Source organism: Caretta caretta, chromosome 7 (assembly GCF_965140235.1).
Source record: "Caretta caretta isolate rCarCar2 chromosome 7, rCarCar1.hap1, whole genome shotgun sequence".
Classification (NCBI taxonomy): Eukaryota; Metazoa; Chordata; order Testudines; family Cheloniidae; genus Caretta; species Caretta caretta.
Window position 1 is genome coordinate 53,786,120 of NC_134212.1, and position 27,072 is coordinate 53,813,191.

Here is a 27,072-nt window from a genome sequence, read left to right on the forward strand (position 1 = left end):
ACAAATTTAGTTCACTCAGATGTTTGTTATCCTTTGTATTTTCTCTAATCTTTCAACAGTCTCCCTAAGCAGGGGGATTGGAACTCAGACAGTATTCAAGGTAAGCAGAACTATGCACAGTGGCACTATCATCTCCTCTGTTAATATATCCAAGGATAGTGGCAGATATAGCATTTTATATATATTTCCCTTTATCAGCACTACACTGCAAGGAGCTCAGGTTTCATTTGCCATTACCCATAGGGCTCTCTCAGAAAGACTTTCCAGGCAGCTGTTCCTCATTTGTCTATGTGCTTTTTATTTCCTCCCCTTAGGTTATGTTACATTCATCATTGTGTTTCATGAATAATATTATGAATATCTGTAGACTGTAGACCTGAAATCCACATCCAGCAGACACAGGCAGTTTCCAGGTTGAAACAAAACTAGCCTGTTAACTACAAACTCCTGGTGAATTTGTTTAAAATGAACTCCCCCCCCCCCGCTCTGAATTGGTTTACATTTAACTATGGAATGAGGGTTTAGAGTTATCAAATTTCATAAAATCGTAGAATATCTGGGTTGGAAAGGACCTCAGGAGGTCATCTAGTCCAACCCCCTGCTGAAAGCAGGACCAACTCCCAATTTTTGCCCCAGATCGCTAAGTGGCCCCCTCAAGGATTGAACTCACAACCTTGGGGTTAGCAGGCCAATGTTCAAACCACTGAGCTATCCCACCCCCCCGATATTGTTGAGATTACAGAAATTTGATACTGTTGAGATTACAGAAATCAAACTCTTTTACAAGAAATTAACCTTTTATAAAAAAATGGATTGGGGCAGAGAAACAATTCTGAGACTTCAGACTATTTATATCCTTCTGGACACTGGTCACTTGAGAGAGCTTTGTTGCTACAAGACTTGAACCATGACGATGTGTTGCGTTTTTTAAAATAAAGGTATGCTAAACAATATATGAAAGCTGGACAAAAATTTTTGGGCAAATATTTTTTCCATCAAAAATATAGATTTGAGTTGACCAAAACAATTTGCAAATTTTGATCAATTTCAGCAAATTATTTTGGTTGCATTTTATTATTATTATTATTATTATTATTATTCTTTTGGAAACGTCAAAACGTTTCAATACTGTACTTCCAAAACAAAACATTTAGACTTTTTGTTTTGGAATTCCCCTCAATTTTATTAAAAAAAACCCACAGTAAAATGCTTAAAAAACCCTCAAAATAAAAATTAAACATTTTAGGTCAAATGAAATATTTTGTTCAATGCAAAACATTTTTTTTGACTTTTTGGTTCGCCAAAATTTTTTTGTTTCTAGTTGACCCAAAATGAATGTTTTTCTCCCCCTCTATTTTTCTGTTCAGCAACTGGGTTAGCTCTAGTGTGTATGTTGGATTAAAACCATGTGAAACATTTCAATAATAACACACACAAAAACTTCATTTTGAAGTAGCAGAGACACACTCACAAAAACAAAGACATGGAAAGTTAAGCCAACCAACAGTACAGACCCTCTACTCCTTCACTCACAGGCACACACCTTGCCATTACTACAACTCCTGGACACCACACCCCTAACTCTACCTCTCCTCAATCCACCCTTCTGCATTGGCTCGCCAAGCTACCCTCTCCCAAAATCATTAGTGGTGAATACTTGGGGCAGTAATTTGATTTACTGGGAGTGGGTGGTTTGGTAAAGGAGGTGATGAAGGGTGGACACTCTAAGGTGTAGAACTAGGGTCACGGTTAAGAAATTAAGGTTCTGAAAGCAGAAACGGGACAACTCACGCCATTCTCACATGAAGATTTAAGGATGCTCCTGTGGATTTTGTAGCAAGGACCCAATGGGCAGTTACAATTATGAATCCACAAAAGAGACAGCCTCTTTTCTCACTGGACTGTGAAAAGATGCCACATGAAACACAACTCACTTTCTGATTGAACCAACTCAGCTCTTCCTACAAACAGTAGCTTGTATCCTGACTGGTCCAAATCAGCTTTTCAATCAGAGAAGATGTCACTGAATTGCTCATTAAAACTAAATAAAATAATCTTAATGCCTTCAATAAAATCTTCCCATGCAGCTGAAAACACATGGATGAGATGAGAGCTGAAGGCACTATGTGGCCCAAATGAGAACCTCCTATGGATACCAACAAAGAGTTATCACAGGTAAGTCCCCTACTTCCTCTTTATCTGCCTAAGGGTATGTCTACACTACGGAATAAGGTCGAATTTATAGAAGTCGGTTTTTTAGAAATCGGTTTTATATATTCGAGTGTGTGTGTCCCCACAGAAAATGCTCTAAGTGCATTAAGTGCATTAACTCGGCGGAGTGCTTCCCTCCGTCAGAGCAACGGCAGACAATCGTTCCGCGCCTTTTTTCTGTGCGGACGCCATACCAAGGCAAGCATGGAGGCCGCTCAGCTCACTTTGGCAATTAGGAGCACATTAAACACCACACGCATTATCCAGCAGTATATGCAGCACCGGAACCTGGCAAAGCGATACCGGGCGAGGCGGCGACGTCAGCGCGGTCACGTGAGTGATCAGGACATGGACACAGATTTCTCTGAAAGCATGGGCCCTGCCAATGCATGCATCATGGTGCTAATGGGGCAGGTTCATGCTGTGGAACACCGATTCTGGGCTCGGGAAACAAGCACAGACTGGTGGGACCGCATAGTGTTGCAGGTCTGGGATGATTCCCAGTGGCTTCGAAACTTTCGCATGCGTAAGGGCACTTTCATGGAACTTTGTGACTTGCTTTCCCCTGCCCTGAGGTGCATGAATACCAAGATGAGAGCAGCCCTCACAGTTGAGAAGCAAGTGGCGATAGCCCTGTGGAAGCTTGCAACGCCAGACAGCTACCGGTCAGTTGGGAATCAATTTGGAGTGGGCAAATCTACTGTGGGGGCTGCTGTGATGCAAGTAGCCCACGCAATCAAAGATCTGCTGATACCAAGGGTAGTGACCCTGGGAAATGTGCAGGTCATAGTGGGTGGCTTTGCTGCAATGGGATTCCCTAAGTGTGGTGGGGCCATAGACGGAACCCTTATCCCTATCTTGGCACTGGAGCACCAAGCCGCCGAGTACATAAGCCGCAAGGGGTACTTTTCGATAGTGCTGCAAGCTCTGGTGGATCACAAGGGACGTTTCACCAACATCAACGTGGGATGGCCGGGAAAGGTGCATGATGCTCGCATCTTCAGGAACTCTGGTCTGTTTCAAAAGCTGCAGGAAGGGACTTTCTTCCCATACCAGAAAATAACCGTTGGGGATGTTGAAATGCCTATATGTATCCTTGGGGACCCAGCCTACCCCTTAATGCCATGGCTCATGAAGCCGTACACAGGCAGCCTGGACAGTAGTCAGGAGCTGTTCAACTACAGGCTGAGCAAGTGCAGAATGGTGGTAGAATGTGCATTTGGACGTTTAAAGGCGCGCTGGCGCAGTTTACTGACTCGCTTAGACCTCAGCGAAACCAATATTCCCATTGTTATTACTGCTTGCTGTGTGCTCCACAATATCTGTGAGAGTAAGGGGGAGACGTTTATGGCGGGGTGGGAGGTTGAGGCAAATCGCCTGGCTGCTGGTTACGTGCAGCCAGACACCAGGGCGGTTAGAAGAGCACAGGAGGGCGCGGTACGCATCAGAGAAGCTTTGAAAACCAGTCTCATGACTGGCCAGGCTACGGTGTGAAAGTTCTGTTTGTTTCTCCTTGATGAAACCCCCCGGCCCTTGGTTCACTTCCCTGTAAGCTAACCACCCGCCCCTCCTCCCTTCAATCACCGCTTGCAGAGGCAATAAAGTCATTGTTGCTTCACATTCATGCATTCTTTATTCATTCATCATACAAATAGGGGGATGACTACCAAGGTAGCCCAGGAGGGGTGGTGGAGGAGGGAAGGAAAATGCCACACAGCACTTTAAGCACAGCACTTTAAAAGTTTACAACTTTAAAATTTATTGAATGACAGCCTTCTTTTTTCTGGGCAATCCTCTGTGGTGGAGTGGCTGGTTGGCCGGAGGCCCCCCCACCGCGTTCTTGGGCGTCTGGGTGTGGAGGCTATGGAACTTGGGGAGGAGGGCGGTTGGTTACAGAGGGGCTGCAGTGGCAGTCTGTGCTCCAGCTGCCTTTGCTGCAGCTCAACCATACACTGGAGCATACTGGTTTGGTCCTGCAGCAGCCTCAGCATTGAATCCTGCCTCCTCTCATCACGCTGCCGCCACATTTGAGCTTCAGCCCTGTCTTCAGCCCGCCACTTACTCTCTTCAGCCTGCCACCTCTCCTCCTGGTCATTTTGTGCTTTCCTGCACTCTGACATTATTTGCCTCCACGCATTCGTCTGTGCTCTGTCAGTGTGGGAGGACAGCATGAGCTCGGAGAACATTTCATCGCGAGTGCGTTTTTTTTTCTTTCTAAGCTTCACTAGCCTCTGGGAAGGAGAAGATCCTGTGATCATTGAAACACATGCAGCTGGTGGAGAAAAAAAAAGGGACAGCGGTATCTAAAAAGACACATTTTATAAAACAGTGGCTACACTCTTTCAGGGTAAACCTTGCTGTTAATATTACATACATAGCACATGTGCTTTCGTTACAAGGTCGCATTTTGCCTCCCCCCACCACGTGACTACCCCCTCAACCTTCCCCCCTCCCTGTGGCTAACAGCGGGGAACATTTCTGTTTAGCCACAGGCAAACAGCCCAGCAGGAATGGGCTCCTCTGAGTGTCCCCTGAAGAAAAGCACTCTATTTCAACCAGGTGACCATGAATTATATCTCACTCTCCTGAGGATAACACAGAGAGATAAAGAATGGATGTTGTTTGAATGCCAGCAAACATACACTGCAATGCTTTGTTCTACAATGATTCCCGAGTACGTGTTACTGGCCTGGAGTGGTAAAGTGTCCTACCATGAAGGACGCAATAAGGCTGCCCTCCCCAGAAACCTTTTGCAAAGGCTTTAGGAGTACATCTAGGAGAACCGCGAATGCCAGGGCAAAGTAATCCTTTCACATGCTTGCTTTTAAACCATGTATAGTATTTTAAAAGGTACACTCACCAGAGGTCCCTTCTCCGCCTGCTGGGTCCAGGAGGCAGCCTTGGGTGGGTTCGGGGGGTACTGGCTCCAGGTCCAGGGTGAGAAACAGTTCCTGGCTGTCGGGAAAACCGGTTTCTCCGCTTGCTTGCTGTGAGCTATCTACAACCTCATCATCATTATCATCTTCTTCATCCCCAAAACCTGCTTCTGTATTGCCTCCATCTCCATTGAAGGAGTCAAACAACATGGCTGGGGTAGTGGTGGCTGAACCCCCTAAAATGGTATGCAGCTCATCATAGAAGCGGCATGTTTGGGGCTCTGACCCGGAGCGGCCGTTCGCCTCTCTGGTTTTCTGGTAGGCTTGCCTCAGCTCCTTCAGTTTCACGCGGCACTGCTTCAGGTCCCTGTTATGGCCTCTGTCCTTCATGCCCTGGGAGATTTTGACAAAGGTTTTGGCATTTCGAAAACTGGAACGGAGTTCTGATAGCACGGATTCCTCTCCCCAAACAGCGATCAGATCCCGTACCTCCTGTTAGGTCCATGCTGGAGCTCTTTTGCGATTCTGGGACTCCATCGTGGTCACCTGTGCTGATGAGCTCTGCATGGTCACCTGCAGCTTACCACGCTGGCCAAACAGGAAATGAGATTCAAAAGTTCGCGGTTCTTTTCCTGTCTACCTGGCCAGTGCATCTGAGTTGAGAGTGCTGTCCAGAGCGGTCACAATGGAGCACTCTGGGATAGCTCCTGGAGGCCAACCATCGAATTGTGTCCACAGTACCCCAAATTCGAGCCGGCAAGGTCGATTTAAGCGCTAATCCACTTGTCAGGGGTGGAGTAAGGAAATCGATTTTAAGAGTCCTTTAAGTCGAAATAAAGGGCTTTATTGTGTGGACGGGTGCAGGTTTACATCGATTTAACGCTGCTAAATTCGACCTAAAGTCCTAGTGTAGACCAGGGCTAAGGGAAGACGACAGAAATATCAGAACAAAACTACAGCTGAAATACCACCTTAAACTGAAGCTTTCATCCATCTTGAGAGATCGGCTGTTGCAAACTACCAAAGCGAGCTGGAGAATTTAGTTACTGTATGAGCCAGTTTCACCTGATAAGTAACAAAGACTTAATACACGTATTTTCCTTTTATTTGGTTAGTCTATATTAAATACTTCTGAGAAAGTATGTATCTGAGTTATCAAAATTGTGACTTAGTTATGTGTTATGAACTTGTGTTTGACTAACAAGTTTAACTCTACCTGTCTGGAAATAATTTTCAGTCAATACATGGTTAAGAGTACTGAGGCTGGAAAATTTATTACACTATTTCAGCACAACACTGTTTAAATAGCAAATTGTTTACATCCAATAAAAAATAGGTGAAAGGAAACACGTAGATCTACAGCAAACAGAACCTAGAGATCTTTTCAGACAGCACATTATTTGTGACGCCACACAAACCCAGCTGCTATCAGACACGAGAAAGAAGCTTGAATTACTTAGTTATAAGTCAAACTAAAAAGCACAATATTGCTGTAACATTTAGATAGTTTACTATACACTCTTAAGTTACTTTAAGGATAGGGTTGCAGGTTACTTGGCATTACCTACTAATTTCTCTTGAAATTCTGTGTGTGTGTATGTGTGTGTGTGAGAGAGAGAGTGAGATCTGGTGGCTACACATTATTGTTTAGAAAGGCAATTTTGAATTGAATTTTCAGTAATTAAGTAGTAGTATACATTTCTTAATTCCAACATTCAGAATTATTTTTTATTGACAGTCCCATCATATTTGATTGATAAAAGCTTGATCAACAAACTGATAAGAATCCTTAGTTCCATACTGATTTCAAAATCAATTCTCCACAAAAGCTCAGATTTAGAATAAATTTATTTAACATCAAAATAAAGACTTTGATTTATTTGTGATTTGAGCTATTACTTTAAGTTTAACATCCTAGGTTAAAGTAATTTATTTTAACTTTGTAAAAGGTATCATATAACCATCTTCATTTCACTTTCTGTATTTAATTTCAAATTCTATTTTGCTTAATAAAATGAATAAATTGATAAGATTTCTCAAGTCTGTACTTCAACTAAACAACCACAAATTCAAAAGAAACCTGGTATGATTAAACTAGTTATTTAAAAGTCACTTGGCTATTCTGTGCTTTATATGGTAAGGTATAGTAATGTGCTCACATGATTGAATATTAAAAAATTGTTAAAATTTTGCCTAAATAAAAATGTTCAGCTTGCTTTAACTGTGTTTATATCCTTTGTATGACTTCCATGAATGCTCCAGCAAAGCCGTTTACTAGAAGAATTTTGGTGGGACCACTGTTCTGAAGTGAATGTTCAGCTAATCTTAGCGGGGGTGTTTCTGTTTGTGTCTGGTTTATCATCACTATCAAAGGCGTAGAATGATCTTTGTATTTCTTAGTTAGATTTTCATTTTTTAAGTTTTTGAAGGATACGTTGCATTGAAGATGTGGAAGGGGAAGGGTTTCAGTATATAAATGAAGATGTGCATTAGTACAGGGGCCTGTCAAGTCATTGTGCGCAGCTGCACCAAGACAGTGTTATTCAATGCGCTTTGGAACTAATGGTTATTTAAACCTAGGTTGTGTCTTCACCAGACTTTGAGGAAATCTCCACCATTGCATTAATATCAGAGCAATTCCACCAGTGGTAGCAACTACAGAGACACTAGTATAGAAAGAGAACAGATGGTGTTTTACCACTATGTCTAAACTTGCTCAAAGTGGGTCTTGTTAAAAACAGTGGAGTGACATGTGACCCTTGTCTACATAAGTGATCCCAGTGAGGGCATGTCTACACTACAGACTTAAGTCAACCTATGTTAGGTCGACTTACAGCCCCCGCCGTAATTACTGTGATGGCTGATGTCCACACTACTCTCCTTCTGTGAGTGGTGTGTCCTCACCAGGAGTGCTTCCACCAGTTGAAGAGAGGGGGCTGAGAGCCAGGGTTCTCAGCTCTGCTTGGGCTTCTTGCCTCCCTGCTGGGAGTGGAGTGCTAGCCGCCCAGGCTTCTTGACTCCTTGAGTGGGGAGCCAGGTGGGTACAGCCCGGCTAGAAACAAGGAGTATTGGTCGCATAGCCCTGAAATTGACAAGACAGCCAACAGCTGACGTAAGTAACCATGTCTGAGCATTGCCCTCACTACACTGACATAAGTGCTATGCCTCTCGTGGAGGTGGAGTTATTATGTTGGTGTAACTGTAGTAGGGCACTTACATCAGTGGGACAAGGCTGCAGTGTAGACACTGACATAATTAGGTTGAGGTGAGCTGCTTTTGGTTGACCTGTGTACTGTAGACCAGACCTAAGTGGTCCTACACCAGTGGTAAAGCATTTGTGAGAGATTTTCTGAAGGAACCTAGTATAAAAACAAGCATGTTTATTTTTGTCCCATTTGGTCTAAATACTTACTTGACTTTTACACAGTTTGCCCAAATGTCTCTCTTCACACCAAAGGTACATGAGCAGTGTCTCTGTACAGTTTACTTTACAATGGCACATTTATACTCATACTAGTGGCATGAACAAAAATATATTAAAATGGATCTATAAACAAGACCACATATGCCACAATCTGCTGGTCAGTCTTCCCTTTTCATAGCCCTATGGGACAGACTGGTGCTGGGAACTTCCTAAATCCCAACTATTTTGAACAAAAGAAAATTGACAATATCCAAGCCCTACGCCTCCTGCAATAGGGCTATGCCCCCAAGCGACCTGCACTCAAGTTGCCTGAAGTGCGTAGGAGACGCTCACTTTGGGGATTGCTGCCAGATCTGCAGAGACTTTAAGTCTCACATGAAAAAGGACCAGGAGGCCAGACTATGTTTTGCCCATGCAGGTGACACTGAGTCCTCCATCTCATCATCCAGGCTGGTCAGATTCGGCAGCGTACCTTGGTGTCAGTCAGGAGTGCTCCTCCTACCATAGTGGAGCCCCAGCACTGATCATTGTCCCTAGTGCCTAGGAAAAGGCACAAGAAACCGTCGGGCGAGAAGGGTCAATCCCCAGCACTGAAAATGGCCAGGCATGGGGCCAGAGTAGAGTGGGACCCTAGTTAGGCCACTCCTCTGCTTCGGTACTGCAGAAGTTGGCACCATTGACTCCCAGCACCTATGCAGGCACCATTAAGTCTGGTACCAGAGGAACTGTATACATCTGTGATTCAGCGTGGTGCCAATACTATCCCGATGCTGACCACGTGGGAGGCGTTTGCTGCAGCCAGAGACCTTCTAGAGCTGTCAGTACCAGTACCACCTGCAGTATCCGTGCGTTGGGAGAGGACAGAGTGCATTGCTTCAGGTCATCCTTCCGTAGCCATGACAACTTACCCGCCCTGACCCCCTCTGTTACAAGTGAAACCTGATGGTAGTTCACTAAATTATTAAAAACAAAACGTTCCACTGCTGATAAATCACTCCCACCTCAGGAATGTACCCACCAACAGTCCCATGGAAAGATAAACTAATGCTAAGGAATTTTAGGGAGAGGCCGGAGAAACCCAAGAACTGGTCATAGATTAGATAAACCTTGGAAAATGTCTTGTATTGACCATCTGAAAAACCAAAGTCACAAAGATAAGCTTTAATACGTAAAGTAATAACGAAACATAAGACACAAGGGAACTTGCATATGATTGGTTGATATGTGTTGTTTGAAGGTTCTTAGAAATGTGATACATTAAGGTACAGATAAAATAGTTGTGGTTTTACCTATATAATGTGTGTAAAATATGAAGCTCCTTGGAACTTAACTCCAGGACACAGCCCAAGATCAGAGTTGCCAGACCTCAACACCTTGCCAACCATACTGTGCAGAAGCAGGGTCCTCAGATCTATTCTTGACTGGCCCTGAAGAAAAATTCATCTGCCTTATCGGGAGTGGTGAGTACTTTATGTTTAGCATGTGTATTCTGTTGATCAGTTTTTAGTAAATAGAGGTTTAAGGATATTACCGTGTAAGGCTTGTTCACTGGGAAAGGCCCCGGAGACCCACAGTGCCCTGAGTCCACTGGGAATGGATGTTAGCCCTGAGCCTACAGAGCAATAAAGTTGGTTCCCTTACTTCCTCAGTACCCAAAAGAGATGGTAGGAGGGTGAGAGCCCTAAACTGTGCGAGTAACAGTTCAGCAGCAGGCCCTTTAGAACCATCAAAAGAGAAATCAGCTATGATGGCCTCAGTGAGGGCATCTTCACCACGGCACTGGTCTCCAGCACTAGTGGGAACCACACCTCCATGGTCATGGGACAGGGACTCATTCTCAGAGTCAGAGGTATGAGCATGTGGCACCAGAGGCCGCTTGAGTCACCCCAATGGGTACCACTGAGGGAAAAAGGGTACCCCTTTCCAGCAACTGTGCTTAGGGTGCGCACACAACAAGAGTGAAGTGAATCATTCAAAGAACTATTATGTTTGAACACAGTTACTGCTTGGCAGGATTCAAGCACAGTTCCCATGACTTGTGGTAGGTAATTCCTTGCCCCCATACTCAGTAGTAGCCTAGGGGAGTGTCGACACCAGTTCTTGCTGTTACGGCCCCAGTTACAGTTCTATTTTAATACAGTCTAGTTTTCCCTTCATGGATGGGACTATATTGTGTTATAACCACATTAAGGAAGCACATTACATAGCATGTTTGGTGAATGTGCGCAGACTATTTCTAGGAGGCCTGAAAAGAAAACATTTTAAAATCTAAACTCAAAATTAATTTTTTTAAATTAACAAACCCCATCCATTTTAATCTCCTTACATCCAGTGGTAAAAAAAGTGGGAGATTTTAGTAATGAAATCCTATTATAGAGTAGGGCAAAGGCTACACACCTTTTAGAGTAAAAAAAATATCAGCCCTCCTGGGAGAAAAGTCTTTCCCTTATAACCATGTGAATTCTCAGTTTAAGCCTTCTCCTCAGGATCCACCTGCCCAAATCCTAGTTCCATCTGCTACAGGGCTACTCTCGCCTCACTCATATTAGAGCATACTGGATCAGACCAAAGATCTATCTAGCCTAATATCCTATCTTCTGACTGGCCAATGCCAGGTGCTTCAGAGGGGATGAACAGAACAGGTAACCATCCATCCCCTGCCAGCCATTACCAACTTCTGGCAAACAGAGACTACAGACACCATACCAGCCCATCCTGGCTAATAGCCATTGATGGACCTATCCTCCATGAATTTATCTAGTTCTTTTTAGAACTTTGTTATAGTCTTGGCCTTCACAACATCTTCTGGCAACTTGTGGTACTCTTTGACTGTTTGAAGAAAAACTTTGTTTTAAACCTGCTGCCTATTAATTTCATTGGGTAACCCCCTAGTTATGTGCTTGAGGAGTAAATAACACTTCCTTATTTACTTTCTCCACACCAATCACGATTTTTTAGGCCTCTATCATATCCCCCCTTAGTCGTCTCTTTTCCAAACTGAAAAGTCCCAGTATTATTAATCTCTCCTCATATGGAAGCTGTTCCATACCCCTAATAATTTTTGTTGCCCCTTTCGGAACCTTTTCCAGTTCCAATATATCTTTTTTGAGATGGGGTGACCACATCTGCACACAGATTCAAGATGTGGGCATACCATGGATTTATATAGGGGCAATATGATATTTTCTGTCTTATTATCTATCCCTTTCTTAATGATTTCCAACATTCTGTTAGCTTTTTGACTGCTGCTGCACATTGAGTGGATGTTTTCAGATAACTGTCCACAATGACTCCAAGATCTCTTTCTTGAGTGATAATAGCTAATTTAGACCCCATCATTTTATATGTATAGTTGGGATTATGTTTTCCAACATGCATTACTTTGCATTTATCAACATTGAATTTCATCTGCCATATTGTTGCCCAGTCACCCAGTTTTGTGAGATCCCTTTGTGACACTTCACAGTCAGCTTTGGATTTAACTATCTTGAGTAGTTTTGTATCTGCAAATTTTGCCACCCTACTGCTTTCCCCTTTCCCTCCGATTATTTATGAATATGTTGAATAGCACGGGATCTTGCACCAACCCTTGGGGGACACCACTATTTACCTCTCTCCATTCTGAAAACTGGCCATTTATTCCTACCCTTTGTTTCCTACCTTTTAACTAGTTACTGATCCATGAGAGGACTCTCCCTTTTATCCCATGACAGTTTACTTTGCTTAAGAGCCTTTGGTGAGGAATTTTGTCAAAGGCTTTTTGAAAATCTAAGTACATTATAGCCACTGGATCCCCCTTGTCAACATGCTTGTTGACCACCTTAAAGAATTCTAGTAGATTGGTGAGGTATGATTTCCAGCTACAAAAAACATGTTGATTCTTCCCCCAACAAACTCTGTTAATTTGTCTGATAATTCTGTTCTTTACTATAGTTTCAGCCAGTTTGCCCGGTACCGAAGTTAGGCTTATTGACCTGTAATTGTTGGGATTGCCTCTGGAGCCTTTTTAATAAATTGGCGTCACATTAGCCATTCTCCAGTCATCCAGTACAAAAGCTGATTTAAATGATAGGTTACATACCACAGTTAGTAGTTCTGCAATTTCACATTTGAGCTCCTTCAGAACTCTTGGGTGAATACCATCCGGTCCTGGTGACTTATTACTGTTTAGTTTATCAATTTGTTCCAACACCTCTGCTAATGACTCCTCAATCCGGGACAGTTCCTCAGATTTGTCACCTAAAAAGAATGGCTCAGGTTTCGGAATCTCCCTCACATCGAAAGCTGTGCAGACTGATGCAAAGAATTAATTTAGTTTCTCTGTAATGGCCTTATAATCCTCGAGTGCTCCTTTAGCATCTTGATCGTCCAGGGGCCCCACTGGTTGTTTAGCAGGCTTCCTACTTCTGATGTACTTAAAAAAATGTTTGCTATTACTTTTTGAGTCTTTGGCTAGCTGTTCTTCAAATTCTTTTTTGGCCTTCCTAATGATAGTTTTACACTTCAGTTGCCAGAGTTTATGCTCCTTTCTATTTTCTAAATCCTCACTAGAATTTAACTTCCACTTTTTAAAGGATGCCTTTTTACCTCTCACTGCTTCTTTTACTTTGCTGTTTCGCCACGGTGGCACTTTTTGGGTTCTCTTACTATGTTTTTTTAATTTGGAGTACACATTTAAGTTGAGCCTCTATTATGGTGTCTTAAAAAAGTTTCCATCTAGCTTGTAGGAATTTCACTTTTGGCACTTTACCTTTTAATTTAAATTACCTTTTAATTTAACTTCCTCATTTTTGTGTAGTTCCCCTTTCTGAAATTAAATGCTACTGTGTTGGGCTGCTTTGGTGTCCTCCCCACTCCCCAGGGATGTTAAGTTTAATTATGTTATGGTCACTATTACCGAGCGGTTCAGCTATATTCACCCTTGGACCAAATCCTGTGCTCAGTTTAGGACTAAATCAAGAATTGCCTCTCCTCTTGAGGGTTCCAGGATTAGCTGCTCCAAGAAGCAGTCATTTAAGTGTTAAGAAACTTTATCCCTGCATCCCGCCCTGAGGTGACATGTACCCAATCAACATGGGGATAGTTGAAATCCCCCATTCTTACTCATTTTTTAATTTTTATAGCCTCTTATCTCCCTGAGCATTTCACAGTCACTATCACCATCATGGTCAGGTGGTTGGTAGTATATCCCTACTGCTATATTCTTACTATTCAAGCATAGAATTACTATCCATAGAGATTCTGTGGTACAGTTTGGTTCATTTAAGATTTTTACTTCATTTGACTCAGGCTGGAGTATGAGCCACAGTCAAGCTAATGAGAGACCACTAATTAATCTGCAGGTGTTCATGCCCAACTCAAACACTTGATAACAATGTTCAAAGGATTTATACTCAATTGAAATTATGTCAATTGAATTGTGTTTCAGGTGATGTTAAGACGGTCAGATCATCAAACAGCATGACTTCCAAATGAAGCGTTTTGTGGAATTGAGTGCCACTTTAAGAGAGGAAGTACTGCTTTTCCCCTTGTAAATTTATGTTATTAAATCCATTTCAGGTTCTTTGTGTGTGACTCAGATATACTAAGGCACTGTTGGAATCCCTGTTTGTTCATTTCAGCCCTCTAGTTCAGGTTAATAAATTATCAATTTCCCAAAGAGTAATAAACACACATAATAGGTTTTTTCATCCAATTTTGAAATCAGGTACCTTCAAGCATGACTGAGGAAGAATGAAGGGATATTTTCCATATGTAGATAAAACAAAACAATTTGGGCACTATAAACACTGGTATGATTTAAAACAAATTGCACCAATTCAGAAGCTGTTGCTCTTCATGGCTTTGAGACAAAGCAGGAGTATTCCTCGCTTTTGAGTTGACAGGAGAAAAAACATGGAACAAACTTTTCCTTTTTATTTGCAAATACAGCGTACTGCGAACCACTATTTGGAAAGATGATCTTCGTCTCCTAGTTTTGCTTGGTAGATTGTGTTTTTCAGACAGCTGACCCTAAACTGTCTGAGCCAGAACCTGAGGTCTGACTGAAGCACACAACAAAGGGTGGGGGTGTATGTGTGCAAAGGTGGTATAAAGCTTACCTTCGCGTTCACCTTCTCCTGGGGCTGCAGTAACTTCCTCTGGCTGCTAAAGGCACCAAGGGGCTGAAACCACGACCATGGATTGGTCCCAACCCCATACCTATCCTCCATGAACTTATCTAGTTCTTTTTTGAACCCTGTTTTAGTCTTGGCCTTCACAACATCCTCGGGCAAAGAGTTCTGCAGATTGACTCTGAGCTGTATGAAGAAATACTTCCTTTTGTTTGTTTTAAACCTGCTGCCTATTAATTTCATTTGGTGACCCCTAGTTCTTGTGTTACGAGAGGGAGTAAATAACACTTCCTTATTTACTTTCTCCACACCTCTATGATATCCTGCCTTAGTCATCTCTTTTCCTAGATGAAAAGTCTCAGCCTTATTAGTCTCTCCTCATATGGAAGCTGTTCCATACCCCTAATCATTTTTGTTGCCCTTTTATGTACTTTTTCCAGTATGTCTTTTTTTGAGATGGGGTGACATCTGCATACAGTATTCAAGATGCGGACTTACTATGGTTTTATACAGAGGCAATAGGATATTTTCTTTCTTAATTATTCCCAACATTCTGTTTGCTTTTTGACTGCTGCTGCACATTGAGTGGATGTTTTCAGAGAACTATCCACAATGACTCCCAAGATCTCTTTCTTGAGTGGTAACAGCCAATTTAGACCCCATCATAATATATGTATAGCTGGGATTATGTTTTTCAATGTGCATTTCTTTGGATTTACCCCATCCTCATCCCCAACAGCAGGTTAAGGGGGACTGGGGTAGGAGCCTCTCTGCCAGCTCTACACCAGCAGGAGATTCCCCTTGCACTGGAGTGATACTCCCGCAGAGGGATACGCCAGCTCTATAGTCAGAGTCTGCCAGCAGTGCAGCTCAAGATGCCCGACCTGCACCAGAGGACCTGGCTTTTTATGTGTACAATGCATGACACTAATGATGAAATCCCAATCAAGTATTTGCTTAAGCCAATGTTCAACGGATTTACAGATTAGTACAAAGTTCTCAGTGGTGCTATTAAAACATACAGATCATTAAATTGACATGCTACCCAAATGAAGGGGTTATTTTTTGTAAATGGACGTTAACAGAGGAGCATAGTACAGAAAAATGTGAATGGCTACATGAGACACAACCTCCAAATGTAGTTATTGTCATCAAAGAGGCATTACGATGGCAAATATTTAGATACAAGAGAAAAATAGGTCTCCCAAACTCTCAGACAGCAGAAATATTGATAAATATGACCTCTGTGTTTAGTATAATCCTGAGAAGAGAGAGATGGGAATGAAAATTAAGACACTAAACAAGAATAACGAAGATACTAGACTAAGCTAAACAAACAAGTAGATTCTAGACACAATGGTAATACAATGAGTACCTTTTAAAATGAAGCAGTAGAGGGCACTAAAATGCAGTCTATGTTTTCCAGTGACTGTTTGGAGGGTGAGGGGGGGAAGAATTGGATTTAAAGTCCAACTTTTAATTCACACCTATTGTAACACACATCTGCCTTTGTTATATCATCTCCAACCACGCAATAATTTGGCCTGCAAGAAACTAGATATCCTGGATATCTCATGGGAAATGGCCAAATCCAGCCTCTTCAGGACAAGACAGAGAAACTGAAGACAACCCCTACCTTCAAAATGAAGAAACAAGTGTGGGTGTTCCTAGGCTTAGTAAGCTATTACTGCCATTTGATACCCCGCTTTTCACCTTTGACGGACCCCACAAAGACACAGCCGAAGCAGCAGATAAGGCCGTGTGAGAAAATCTTTCAAAAGATCAGGGACATTCTGTGGTGGCCCAGAAATTTTTCATTACCATTTACTCTCCAAACCAATGCATTGAGTGGGCCTAGGAGCTGTATCATCACAAAACGTCCAAGGAATGGAGCAGAAAATTCCAAAAGTGAGAGACAAAAGATTCCCCCATAGAGAAAGAATATTGGGTTATAAGGTGGGCTGTGATGGTAGCAGGAGTCCTGTTTTATGTAATAATGGACCATACTGCCATATTACAGTGGGTGCAGGCAATGAAGGACATAAGGTGATGATACTCAGCGCTGGATCTCTGTGCTTCCCTAGTACTACAGTGTGAGAACGCAGATTTCTTTTCCTGGGCAGGAGGAGACATTAGAATGTGTGATGTGAAGATGGAACCCCCAAGCCCATTCTGCCAGGGAAGGTATGTGACAGGATGCACCAGGCATTCGCTGCCCTCTACCCTAACACAAAAATCCAGGCCTGGCCAGGGCCTGTTGCTGACCTTACTGTGCCAGCTTTTTGATTTCTTTGTGTGAATGTAAGGCCTGGGCAGGCCAGCCTGAATTAGACATTGGTTATACTATTGACAACTAGGTGAGCTCGCTCTGTGCGACATCATCAGTGGCTCAGTCGAGCTGTTGACCTAGACTGACCACTTCTAGATGACCCTTCTGTAGGAGACTAAAAAGAGCTTGACTGTGTACAATACTAATGTGCACATGTCCTACATTTTTCTCATCCAGATATCTCAAAATACCTTTCCAGAGAGAAAGGGTACCCCATTTTTACAGGGGAAAGTGAAGCGCAGAGGGGCGAAGCAACTAGTCCACAAAGCAAGCGAGTGGAATTGGAAGAGTCAGGAACAGAATACTGGATTCCTGACTCAGACCTCTGCTCTAATTACAAGTGCTTCTTTATAAATGATTTGTTAATAAATTACCATTATTAATGAATTACCTTTATGAATGAGAGAGACAAGGTGAGTGAGGTAATATATCTTTTATTGGTGGAAGACACAGGCTTTTGAGCTACACAGAGCTCTTCTTCAGGTCTGGAAAAAGAGATTACCTCACTCACCTTGTGTGTCTCATATCCTCGGATCAATACAGCTACAACATTGAAAACAAATTTATATGTAGCTTTTATTATTCCACTTAGTGTATTAAAAAACACAGATCAGAGCTTTCAGGCCAGTCGCTGAGTAAAACCAAATAAAAAATGAAGATGATTCATACACAGGAAATTAAATAGAACTATTCCATAGATTTATTTGAAAAATACTTACAAAAGCAAGTATGTTTGACCCTAAAATAGCTAAACTTATTCTGTGTTTACATTGGTGTAATTAAGCGTGCAGCATTAACAGTCGTTTCTGTTTGAAGCATTGTTAGTTTGCCTGAAGGAAGTGGGGAAAGTTCTGGTATACTCTGGGGCAATGTCTCCTTCCCCCTTCCTCAGTAGCAACTACAGCTGTGGCCTGTGCTTGAAGTCTCAGCACAACTGAATGTTGGGTTTGCCTCACTTACCACCAGTCCTGTCATGTTTAGATTTGCTGGAACCTGGAAGGTGGATCAGTTTTCCCCCCAGTAAGGAACACAAGAGGGACGTGGAGAAAAAAACAAACGGAAAATAGCATATTGGCTTTGTATGCAATGAATTTAGCAGAACTACGTTTCATGCTTGAGTCCTTTAAAGAGTGGTCCTTTTTGCTAATGGTACATCTTTCTTCAAAATAAATGTGCACCCGTGAGCTTATCCACAGCCAGTGCCCCTTATACCTACTATTGACTATAGCGTGTACTGCTGAGAGGGGCTCGGATTGGAATAGCTGAGAGCTCCCCACAGAGACAGCAGTTCAGCAATACAGGAAAAGAAATACAGTGCAATTAGTTCCCACATACCGTATAGCTATGTTTTAAGACACGACTAGTAGAGCTACAGACTGAACAGTTAGCTGCCTTGTTATTAACTGCACCTCAGCAACAGTTACAGTTCAGACAGTCTGCTCACAAGGGGGTTTGATCAATGCTGGGAACACATTGAGTGGAACAAGACCTCACCAGCCGCTATTCTGCAGGGTGGCAGGAGCAGCTGCTGCTCGGGCCATCATCCTTTGGTGCACCTCAGAAGCAGAAGAAAAAGTCCCATCCACCATGTGCACTGGTAGTGTTCTCCGGCCACCAGGCTGAGGGGTAAAGCTGTTCTGACGCCAGTCTTCTTCTGGGGGCATATCTACTCTCCTTGGTCCAGGGGCCTTAGTACGTGAGGGAGGCACAGGGCAACCCTGAGAGGCAACAGGGTCCCAAGAAAGCCCCTGTGGTACTCTGAAGGTACTGTAGTCTGTGCTAGGACGTGGCCTGCAATTGATGGCATAGGACTCGTGCATTTGGTGTTGGGAGGGCTGCTGGAGGAAGCTTTCCTGTAACCCCTTGTCTGGCTGGGCAGTGTATCCCAACTGCAATGTTCGTTTGTCTGGCAGTGTTGCTGTTTGTCTGGCATTGTGGCTCATCTGCAGCCGATGGCCAGAGATCCTTGATGCTCCACCTTCCATATGCTGGTCAACAAGAGGTCTCTGACCTTGGGAAGAAGAGCATTTCTGTGTGCAAGGGAGACTCCTGTAGCTCAGTGCCATACCTGGGTGGTCTTCACCTTGGAAAGTTTCACCCCGGTCAGGCACAACCAGAAGTTTTTGGACGTTCTTCTGATCTCCTGTGGGGAGAGGGGGGAAAGAGTTCAGTCAGTTATATTTTAATTTATTTTCCTCTCAAAACCTCTTTAACTGTGGCCCACAGCTGATATGAACGGGTAAACTGAACCAAGCCTAAACCAGGGCACCGACTGACCTATGATTCGGAATGAGTGAAAACTGAGCAGCACACTCCTTGTATTCACTTTCCTTCTGCAGCTCAACCCACCCCCAGAAAAGAGCTCCAACCTGTCTTTCTGCAGGTGCAGTCACACACACTAATGGGACACCAGATTTCCTAAACAGTCAGCACTTTTTGTAACATGTTCAATGTCACCTGAGAAGGAGCCCAATAAGAAAATTAAAGACACATGTTCTAAGGGTTTCTGGATAACTTTCATGGTGGCCTCTCATGCAGGAATTTGTAGCACCAACAGGATTGTAATTCCAAAAGATCTCACACACAAGTGATTTTTGAGGGAAGTATCTTATATAACAGAACATAGTACTAATAACCAGCTCCTCCTCAGTCAGTCACTGTGCACCCCTCCCACAAACACAGTTAAATACAAAAAAACTTGGTGGACCTTTGGGTCATCTCTGAGGAATGTGTGCATCATTTATAGCTTCATTTCTTGTGTTAAAAACAGCGTAATATAATTAATCTAATAGGAATGGTGTGTTATGAGAACATAAGAATGGCCATAATGGGTCAGACCAAAGGTCCGTCTAGCCAGTATCCTGTCTTCCGACAGCGGCCCATGCCAAGTGCCCCAGAGGATGCTATGGATGCTATATAAAATAGTAAGAAGAGTTCCACTGGTTTATGTCAGACACTTTTGTTGGCCAGGTACCTCCTCCTGTATATATGTAATGAAAACATTACCACAACTATTGAAATACTTAACAGCCATACCTCTAACATAAAGACTGCCCCTTTATATTATATCCATATAGCACAGCATTATTAAAGCAGTGTAGAAGGGACAGTGAAGAAAAAAAGGCAATTTATCCTTCCAAATTTCTGAAGGGATTCAGGCAGTTGATAAAACCATCACTATGGCAGACAAGATCCAAAGAGCTGTCCTTCAGCAACAGCAGGGAAAGAATCACACACAGCATTTCTGATCATGCAGGAGGGTGAAGAGTCCTGTGATTACCTGATGGTCTACGTGCCTTGCCCACCATGCTAGGCATCAGTACATCATGGGACAGGTTCTGCATCTGGGTTGGGTAGTGGTGGGGATCAAAGGGTAACACAGAAGGATCGTGGGGAAAAGGGAGGGAAGTGGAGCTGGAAGAACGGTGCGTGGTTTCCTTTGGCATTTTCCTCACATTTGGTGCTTCCTTTTGACAAAATGAGAAAGGAAAGAAACCACAAATGATGATTAAACACAAAGTTGGGCTCAACCAAGAAAACATGGTGGGGATCCAGGAAGGAGAGAGGGATGAGTCACCAGAACAAGTACCTGAATCTGTCTATGAAAGAGAAAGAAATGCAAGATGATAACAATACCCACCCCAGAAAGGTTCTTTGGTAACAGATCAGAAAAAAACCCAACATACCCGCTCAGAAAACCCCCCCACCATCATACTCGCATCTCACTCAGAACAGCAGCAATAACCGTGTGCAAGAAAAAAAAAATCAATCTGCTCTTTCCTAATCACCTTTTGAAGGGCTGGGCCACACATGCCAGGAAAATGTAAACTATTGAAGCCTCTCCCTTGCTAAATATGCTTTATTAAGAGCAAAACAGTGATGTAGGGCACAACTTTCTAATACGGTAGTGGAGTTTGAGCTTTTGCATCAATGCAAGGTTGGGATAAGGCCCTACCTACAAGTGAAAGTTGCACTGGTTTAATTAAATGGATTTGAAAACAAAATTTTCGTCAAACTTGTATGATTGGACTAGGCCTAAAGCTAAAACTTGAGTCATGCTATAGCATTCAACCTTGCTTAACACTGAATTTGCAGCTCAACTCTCCCATTTTTATTCTGCTACTTTCAAACAAAGCTAATGCGTTTAGCTTTCCTTTGAAGAAGTCTAAACATGGCTAGTGAAAAATCAGAACAAAACCAATACATCACATTACTTCATACTCTTAAAACTTTCTCCTCCTCAAAGAAATCACCCAGCTAAACACTGACAGCAATCTGTTCCTGCTTTTCTCAGACTTACAGTTCAATAAAAATCCCTGCTTTTCAATTAAATGAATTTGGTGGAACTCTGAAAGGGGAACATTATTTAGTGCAATTAGACCCAGCAACAGTCTTCATTCCCTTAATAAGCATGTTGACCAAGGGAGCATACTTTCCCTGCCCTTTGAGCAGGAGGGTCAGCTAGCCAACACCCACCTCACCTTACATCCAGTTCCACTAGAATTTGTTCAGAAATGAAATATAGACAAGCATGGTTTAAAAAAGTTAAACAAAAAATAGTGTTAGAGTAACTGAACTTTACTTAATCAGTTGAAAGGACACAATCAACTTGAAAAAACAACAACTTAACTTCTGCCTGAAAATACGGTACATTTTTCAAGTTTCAGATTTGTTACATCTAACCTGAGAGTACTGACAAAGATGATGGAGAAAAGCAGTCTCTCTCTGTTTTTAAGTTGTTTACTTTGTACAAGTAACAGCACTTTGTGTATAATCACTATTTCTTGAGGAAGGTATGCCTTATAAACACTAACAAGGAAGAAAAAATTTCCTTATATATACCGTTAAAGAATTATTTTGTTAAATCACAGCCCATATTGTTTATGGGGGCTCTATTAAAAACTGTAATTTTTAAGCTAGTCAATATCCAGAATAGATAAACTTCAGATTGACTGTGTCCCTTTACCAGGGTTAGCCCTGTTAGCACACATACACAAGCTTTGGTTGGCACAATTCTAGGTGTGGTGACTCTAAAAGCAGCCAATTTGGTTACTCCAAAATAAAAGCTGACTTCTCCATCCAACAGAGAAAAAAGGGAATGATTCACTGGAACAAATTTTCATCCTTCTGAACTGGTATCAATGGTGTTCAATTGCATGCCTTTCCTGTTACTACTTGCTAGTGGAGTTGATGAGGGAAAGGAGGAGGAAAAGCAGCTCCCAACTCTATCCCAAGCAGTCATCTCTTTGCAATGCTGAGGTTCATTCTACTTACAAAACTATGAGAGGAGACCAGGGTCTCTTCCCTGTTTGTGATGACTGTCCCACTGAGACTGCGAGCAATGCGACGGAAATTCTCTGCACTGTACATCTCCTCTTCTGGCTCCCTGCTATGGCCTCTGGCATATGCAACCTGCAGACAACGTTACCACATTCAGAAAGATCTCTCCATGGAAAATTGCATTGAACAGTGATTCAGGAGAAGTTGATAAGAATACGATGGACTTAGTGAAATACATTAATCCTTCCTTTTCTTACTCCTGCGGGAATTCTGCACCACTGCATATGTGCAAAATTAATATCCCCCGCAGATTTCTTTGCTTCCCTGCAAAAAAATGTCTTTCTGACAGGGAAGCTGCAAGAGCAGTTGTGCACCATTCCCTAGCAGCGCAGGTACATTGTTTCAGGCACCCACAGCAGCCGGCAGAGAGGTAAATCATTGTGGGGCTGGGGACACCCCAGCTAGCGGCTCCTACCCTGAGCTGGGATCAGCTGTTAGTCCCGGCTGGGCTGGAGGCAGGAAAGGATGAAACTTCCTCTTCCCCCGCAAGGAGTGACTGGGGCTGTGTCAGACCCACCCCCGGAAACCTTCCCCAACTCCAGGAAGCTCAGCATCCTCCCTCCACCGCTCCTGAGCTGTTGGCGGAGGGGTCACTATACAGGGAGCTGCTCCACCATCCACCCAGTCCCCGTGTATCCAGACCTCCCATACTTAGACACCCTTGCCAAGCCTCCCCCTAGTCCTCCATACCTGAAACCCCACTGAACCTCAACCCCTGCATCTGGAGCCTCCCCTGCAACCAGACTCCCTGCCTCCTGATGCCCACCCCTACACCCAGACCACCCCTCACTGAGCTTCCTGCACTCAAACTCCACCCTGATGCCCCACCCCCTGCACCACCCTGAGCCCCCACATCCAGACCCCCATGCCACTGACCTTCAATTAGCTGCACCCAGTGCCCCACTCCCCCAGCACCTGAACTCCCCCGCTGAGACCCCCACATCCAAACCCCTCCGCTGAGCCCCAACTACTTCACCCAGAAGCCCCTGCAGAGTCCCATTGCCCCTACACCTGGAACCTCTGTGCATTCGGATCCCCCCACACCTAGACTCCCCACTGAGCTGCCTGCATCCAGATTATCCCACACAGAATCTTCTCACCCCACACCTGGATCCCCCCACACTGAGCCCCTCCACATTTGGATCCTGCCTGGTTGAGCCTGCCTGCCCCACACCTGGTGTGCCTGGTGTTTCTGGGGTAGGCCCAGGCTTTGTGCTGTGTCAGGGTTGGGTGCAGCCTCAGCGCTGAGTTTGTGTCCCGGGGGTGGGGGGCTGCAGGGTGATTTCCCACCTTCATGCAGCCAGTGGCCTGTGCTCCCCACTGCCATGCTGGAGTCTCTGCATTTATTTATTGACAAATAAAACCTGCAAAATTTTGCAGAATTTTAAAATATTGTACACAGAATTTTTAATTTTTTGGCACAGAATGCCCTCAGCCTCAGGAGTATTTAATTCATTAGACCTCATTCAGGTCTAACCCAAAAGCATAAAGCAAGTGAGTCTGTTAAATTCTCATTAATAAAAATAGTATCCTCATGATCAGTTTTTCACCTTATTATGTACATTGGCAGACACGTGCAACTGAGATTCTATGTCTTATAATTTCTTAAAGACAGGATTTAAAGCCTTAATGGGATGAGTCTACCCAAAGGACTGCTTGCTGCCTTGTGCTCCATTATGGCAGCTGAGATAAGCAGGACTGGAATTGATGACTATCCCAAAACATAATCTGAAGAGTTTTGGAGCCTTCTCAACTCTTCTCACCATGATTATTTGCTTCCTTTCATCGCTGGTGGCTAGCAAGTGGTTTATTCTATGTTGGAGTGGGAAATGTTGCTTCTTTTTACCTCTTTCCTTCTGCTCTCAGCTTGATAAACAGGTTCTTCTATTTGCGAACACTGCATTTTCAATCATTTTTTTTCTTGAGTGCCCAGATACTTTCAGATATAGGTACCTAAATATTACAGCTAATTATTTAACTGGCTTCTCTGAGAAAAGCTATTGAGTATGAAAACTGAGCAGTATTCAAGTGAGTTAGAATGTGTGCTCCAAAGGTTCTGGAAACAGCAGCACAAGACAGATTGTAGTGCAGGTAGTGCTACCTTCTCTTACTCCGAGAGGACCAAGGAGCATTAGGGGTCAGCTATTATTTGTACATTATACTATATTAAACCCTCTACTTTCAAAACATGCAAGATGACATGATCCAATAAAGGAGACAGTGTAAAAGCAGTTGATATAATATGAAGAGGCAATTCCTAGGAGTTAGCAATGGAAAATATCTCCTTGCAATGCAAAATGGTTCCCTGCAGTCCATTAAAGTATAATCAGAGGTACTAGCTCTGAAACTGTGAGGACACATATCCCTGAAGAGGTCACCACTTAGAATGTAACACTGACCCCAAGTCACCCACTTTCTTAATGCTCAATCCCAAGTAGGACTACATAAAATAATCTCTTTAAAGTTCAATATGAGTGATACTACTGCCTCTCATATGGAATTTTTTCCACTTTTCTTGCTGCTGGAATGTCCAATTCCCCCACAACCACACAACATTTTAGGTGCTACCTTGGAGACAGGAGAGACAATGGCTCCATAGAGATTGTGCTCAATCTCTGCTGTCGGTGTTTTCGAGAGACCCATGCTGGCTACAGTGTGAAGTTTCCTCACAGTTATGTTTGCAGAGACTGTGGAGGGAAATAAAGAAGTGAGATTAAACTCAAGATCTGACTCTGCACTTGTGGAACATGATTAGTTATCTCAGCCCTGGCTCAAACAGAGAGTGAATATCTATAGACATAAAAGAATGTTACTTACCAATAACCAGAGTTCTTTGAGACAAGCCCCTGCACAGCCACACTTACAGGATCAAAGTATCTGATCACAAGATTTCAGAATCTCTAGTGAACAGTGTCCATTGGGGTGACTTATTTCTCCTCCTTTGCCCCCATTCAGGGTTCTACAGGTTTAAAAGGAGTAGCAGCCCCAGTTACTCCTCAGTTCCTTCTGCTAATTCAGGAATTGTGAAACTCAGACCCCAAAGAAATGGGGAAGGTGAGTGAAGAAGTATGAACGTGCAGAGGCTCATCTCAAAGAACTCCCGTTACTAGTAAGTAACCTGCATTTTTTCAAGTGGTCTCGGCACATTCTTATTTGTGGGAGTTTAGTGAGCAGTACCAGCTCGAGGAAGGAGGACTTTAGAATTCTAGATTAACAAGGACTGCAAAATTGCCAAAAATGAATGCAATGTCATGAGTGACTACAATCTTTTATTCTCCCCAGACAGGCCACAATTGAAAAAAGACACCTGAAAGCATATGTAGAGCTTCAAATAGCAGCCTTCCAAACTGACTAAGATCACGCAAAGACAAGCTATGTAAACAACATTAGGCCTAGCTGAGTATCTTTTAATACCTTCAGGTGGCTGAACACCACCCTTGTCATAACAACAGTCATACACAAACTGATGCATTTGGGCAACCTCTGAGCTTTGATGGAAAGATCCCCAGTGCCATCTGTTAGCCACTATATAAAAGTTAAGCATAGAATACACCATATTAATAGGTATGGTATTAATAAAACAAAACTATATATATTGGTGTTGGGAAGTTATGTCAAGTGAATTTATTATGCTCTTCCCTCCCCTTGGGGGGAGGGGTGGAGTGGGGGTAGGGCCTGGGGATGAGCTGGGAGGTTTGGGGGTCAGCGAAAAATTTTAAATCAAAATGGGGGTCCTTGGGTTACTAAAGGTTGAGAACCGCTGCATTAGAAAATAGGAGACTTGTACAAAGCATTTATGCATCTTTGGCTTTGACCAAGTACAGATAGGGAATACTTTCATAGCTCATCAACACGTGGAATGTAGTATTCAACACTAGATATGGGAAACTATAGACAAGTACCAAGGACAAAGCTGGCACAAACTAGTGGGTTAAACTTACATTTTGTGTGTAAAGAGTTTTTTAACTTGTAAAATCATACTATAAATACAACTAGCTGAAATACATATCTTTGAAGCACAGCTTCTGCATAAAATGAACGTGCTGCAAGAATTTGCTCCACAGAAGGGGGTATTTATGTTTCCTTTTCATATTGTACTATTGTGTCTTAAGACAATAAATTTGGCTAAGCTTGGTTATTTGATCTCTTGAACATTTTAAAGAAAAAGCCATGAATGTAGTCAAACAACTGGCTACATCTTTTAGTAATTACATCCCATATGCCCTTAGTTTTTGGAGGGCACTTGAAGATGCAATCATTGTCTAAGAGGACCACATCTAAGATCCATGAATATCCAAAGTATGGAATCGGAGTTCCTGGATGTGAATTAAGCTTAGGAAAGTAATAGCCTGAGTAGGATGGACACAGAATACCACCATAGTCAGGATTAAGGGAGAGGATGCAGCAGATCATACATCATCTTCTATTCAGAAAAAGTACTGACAATTAGTCCTTTAGATCTGTATCTTGTTCATTCTCTGGGCTGGAAGGAAGGAAATATGTATGGAGCAGCTCAAATGTACCTGTCTCACCAGAGCACCCTCAGCAATGGAAAATCCAGTTTCCTTTGCCACGGCCATTGTGGCAAAGCAACTACCACAAGCAGCTCCAATGGTATACAGAGCAACCACATTGTTAATTTGGTTATTGGAGAGTGAGCAAAAATTGATGACCTGTGCCCCAGAGGGTGGAAAGCTCACACAGCAACAAAAATGCACCTTAAGATAGTCTAAGTTAAAAGCAAGGTAGGGCTGTGAAACGCCCACTTCATTTTGTGCT

General features: G+C 43.0%; 2 protein-coding genes across 11 annotated transcripts in view; both read right to left on the reverse strand.

Annotated features, from left to right (window-relative positions):
* Positions 1–3,873: 3,873 nt before the first annotated feature.
* Positions 3,874–5,578, reverse strand: LOC125640090 (uncharacterized). Its single transcript, XM_048858204.2, has 2 exons — positions 5,072–5,578; positions 3,874–4,483 (listed from the first exon to the last, which is right to left on the reverse strand). Exons 1-2 carry the CDS (start codon positions 5,475–5,477, stop codon positions 3,963–3,965), a joined length of 927 nt encoding a protein of 308 aa, XP_048714161.2. The 5' UTR covers positions 5,478–5,578; the 3' UTR covers positions 3,874–3,962.
* Positions 5,579–17,630: 12,052 nt separating this feature from the next.
* USP54 (ubiquitin specific peptidase 54) overlaps positions 17,631–27,072 on the reverse strand; it is a 270,452-nt gene continuing 261,010 nt past the window's right edge. For all 10 annotated transcript variants that reach the window (XM_075130691.1, XM_075130690.1, XM_075130688.1 and 7 more), the window contains 4 exons: positions 24,862–24,980; positions 22,228–22,365; positions 20,234–20,420; positions 17,631–19,096 (listed from right to left, as the gene is read on the reverse strand). In XM_075130691.1, coding sequence (XP_074986792.1) covers positions 18,444–19,096; positions 20,234–20,420; positions 22,228–22,365; positions 24,862–24,980 — 1,097 coding nt within the window. In that variant the 3' untranslated portion in view covers positions 17,631–18,443. The remainder of the gene's footprint in view (positions 19,097–20,233; positions 20,421–22,227; positions 22,366–24,861; positions 24,981–27,072) is intronic.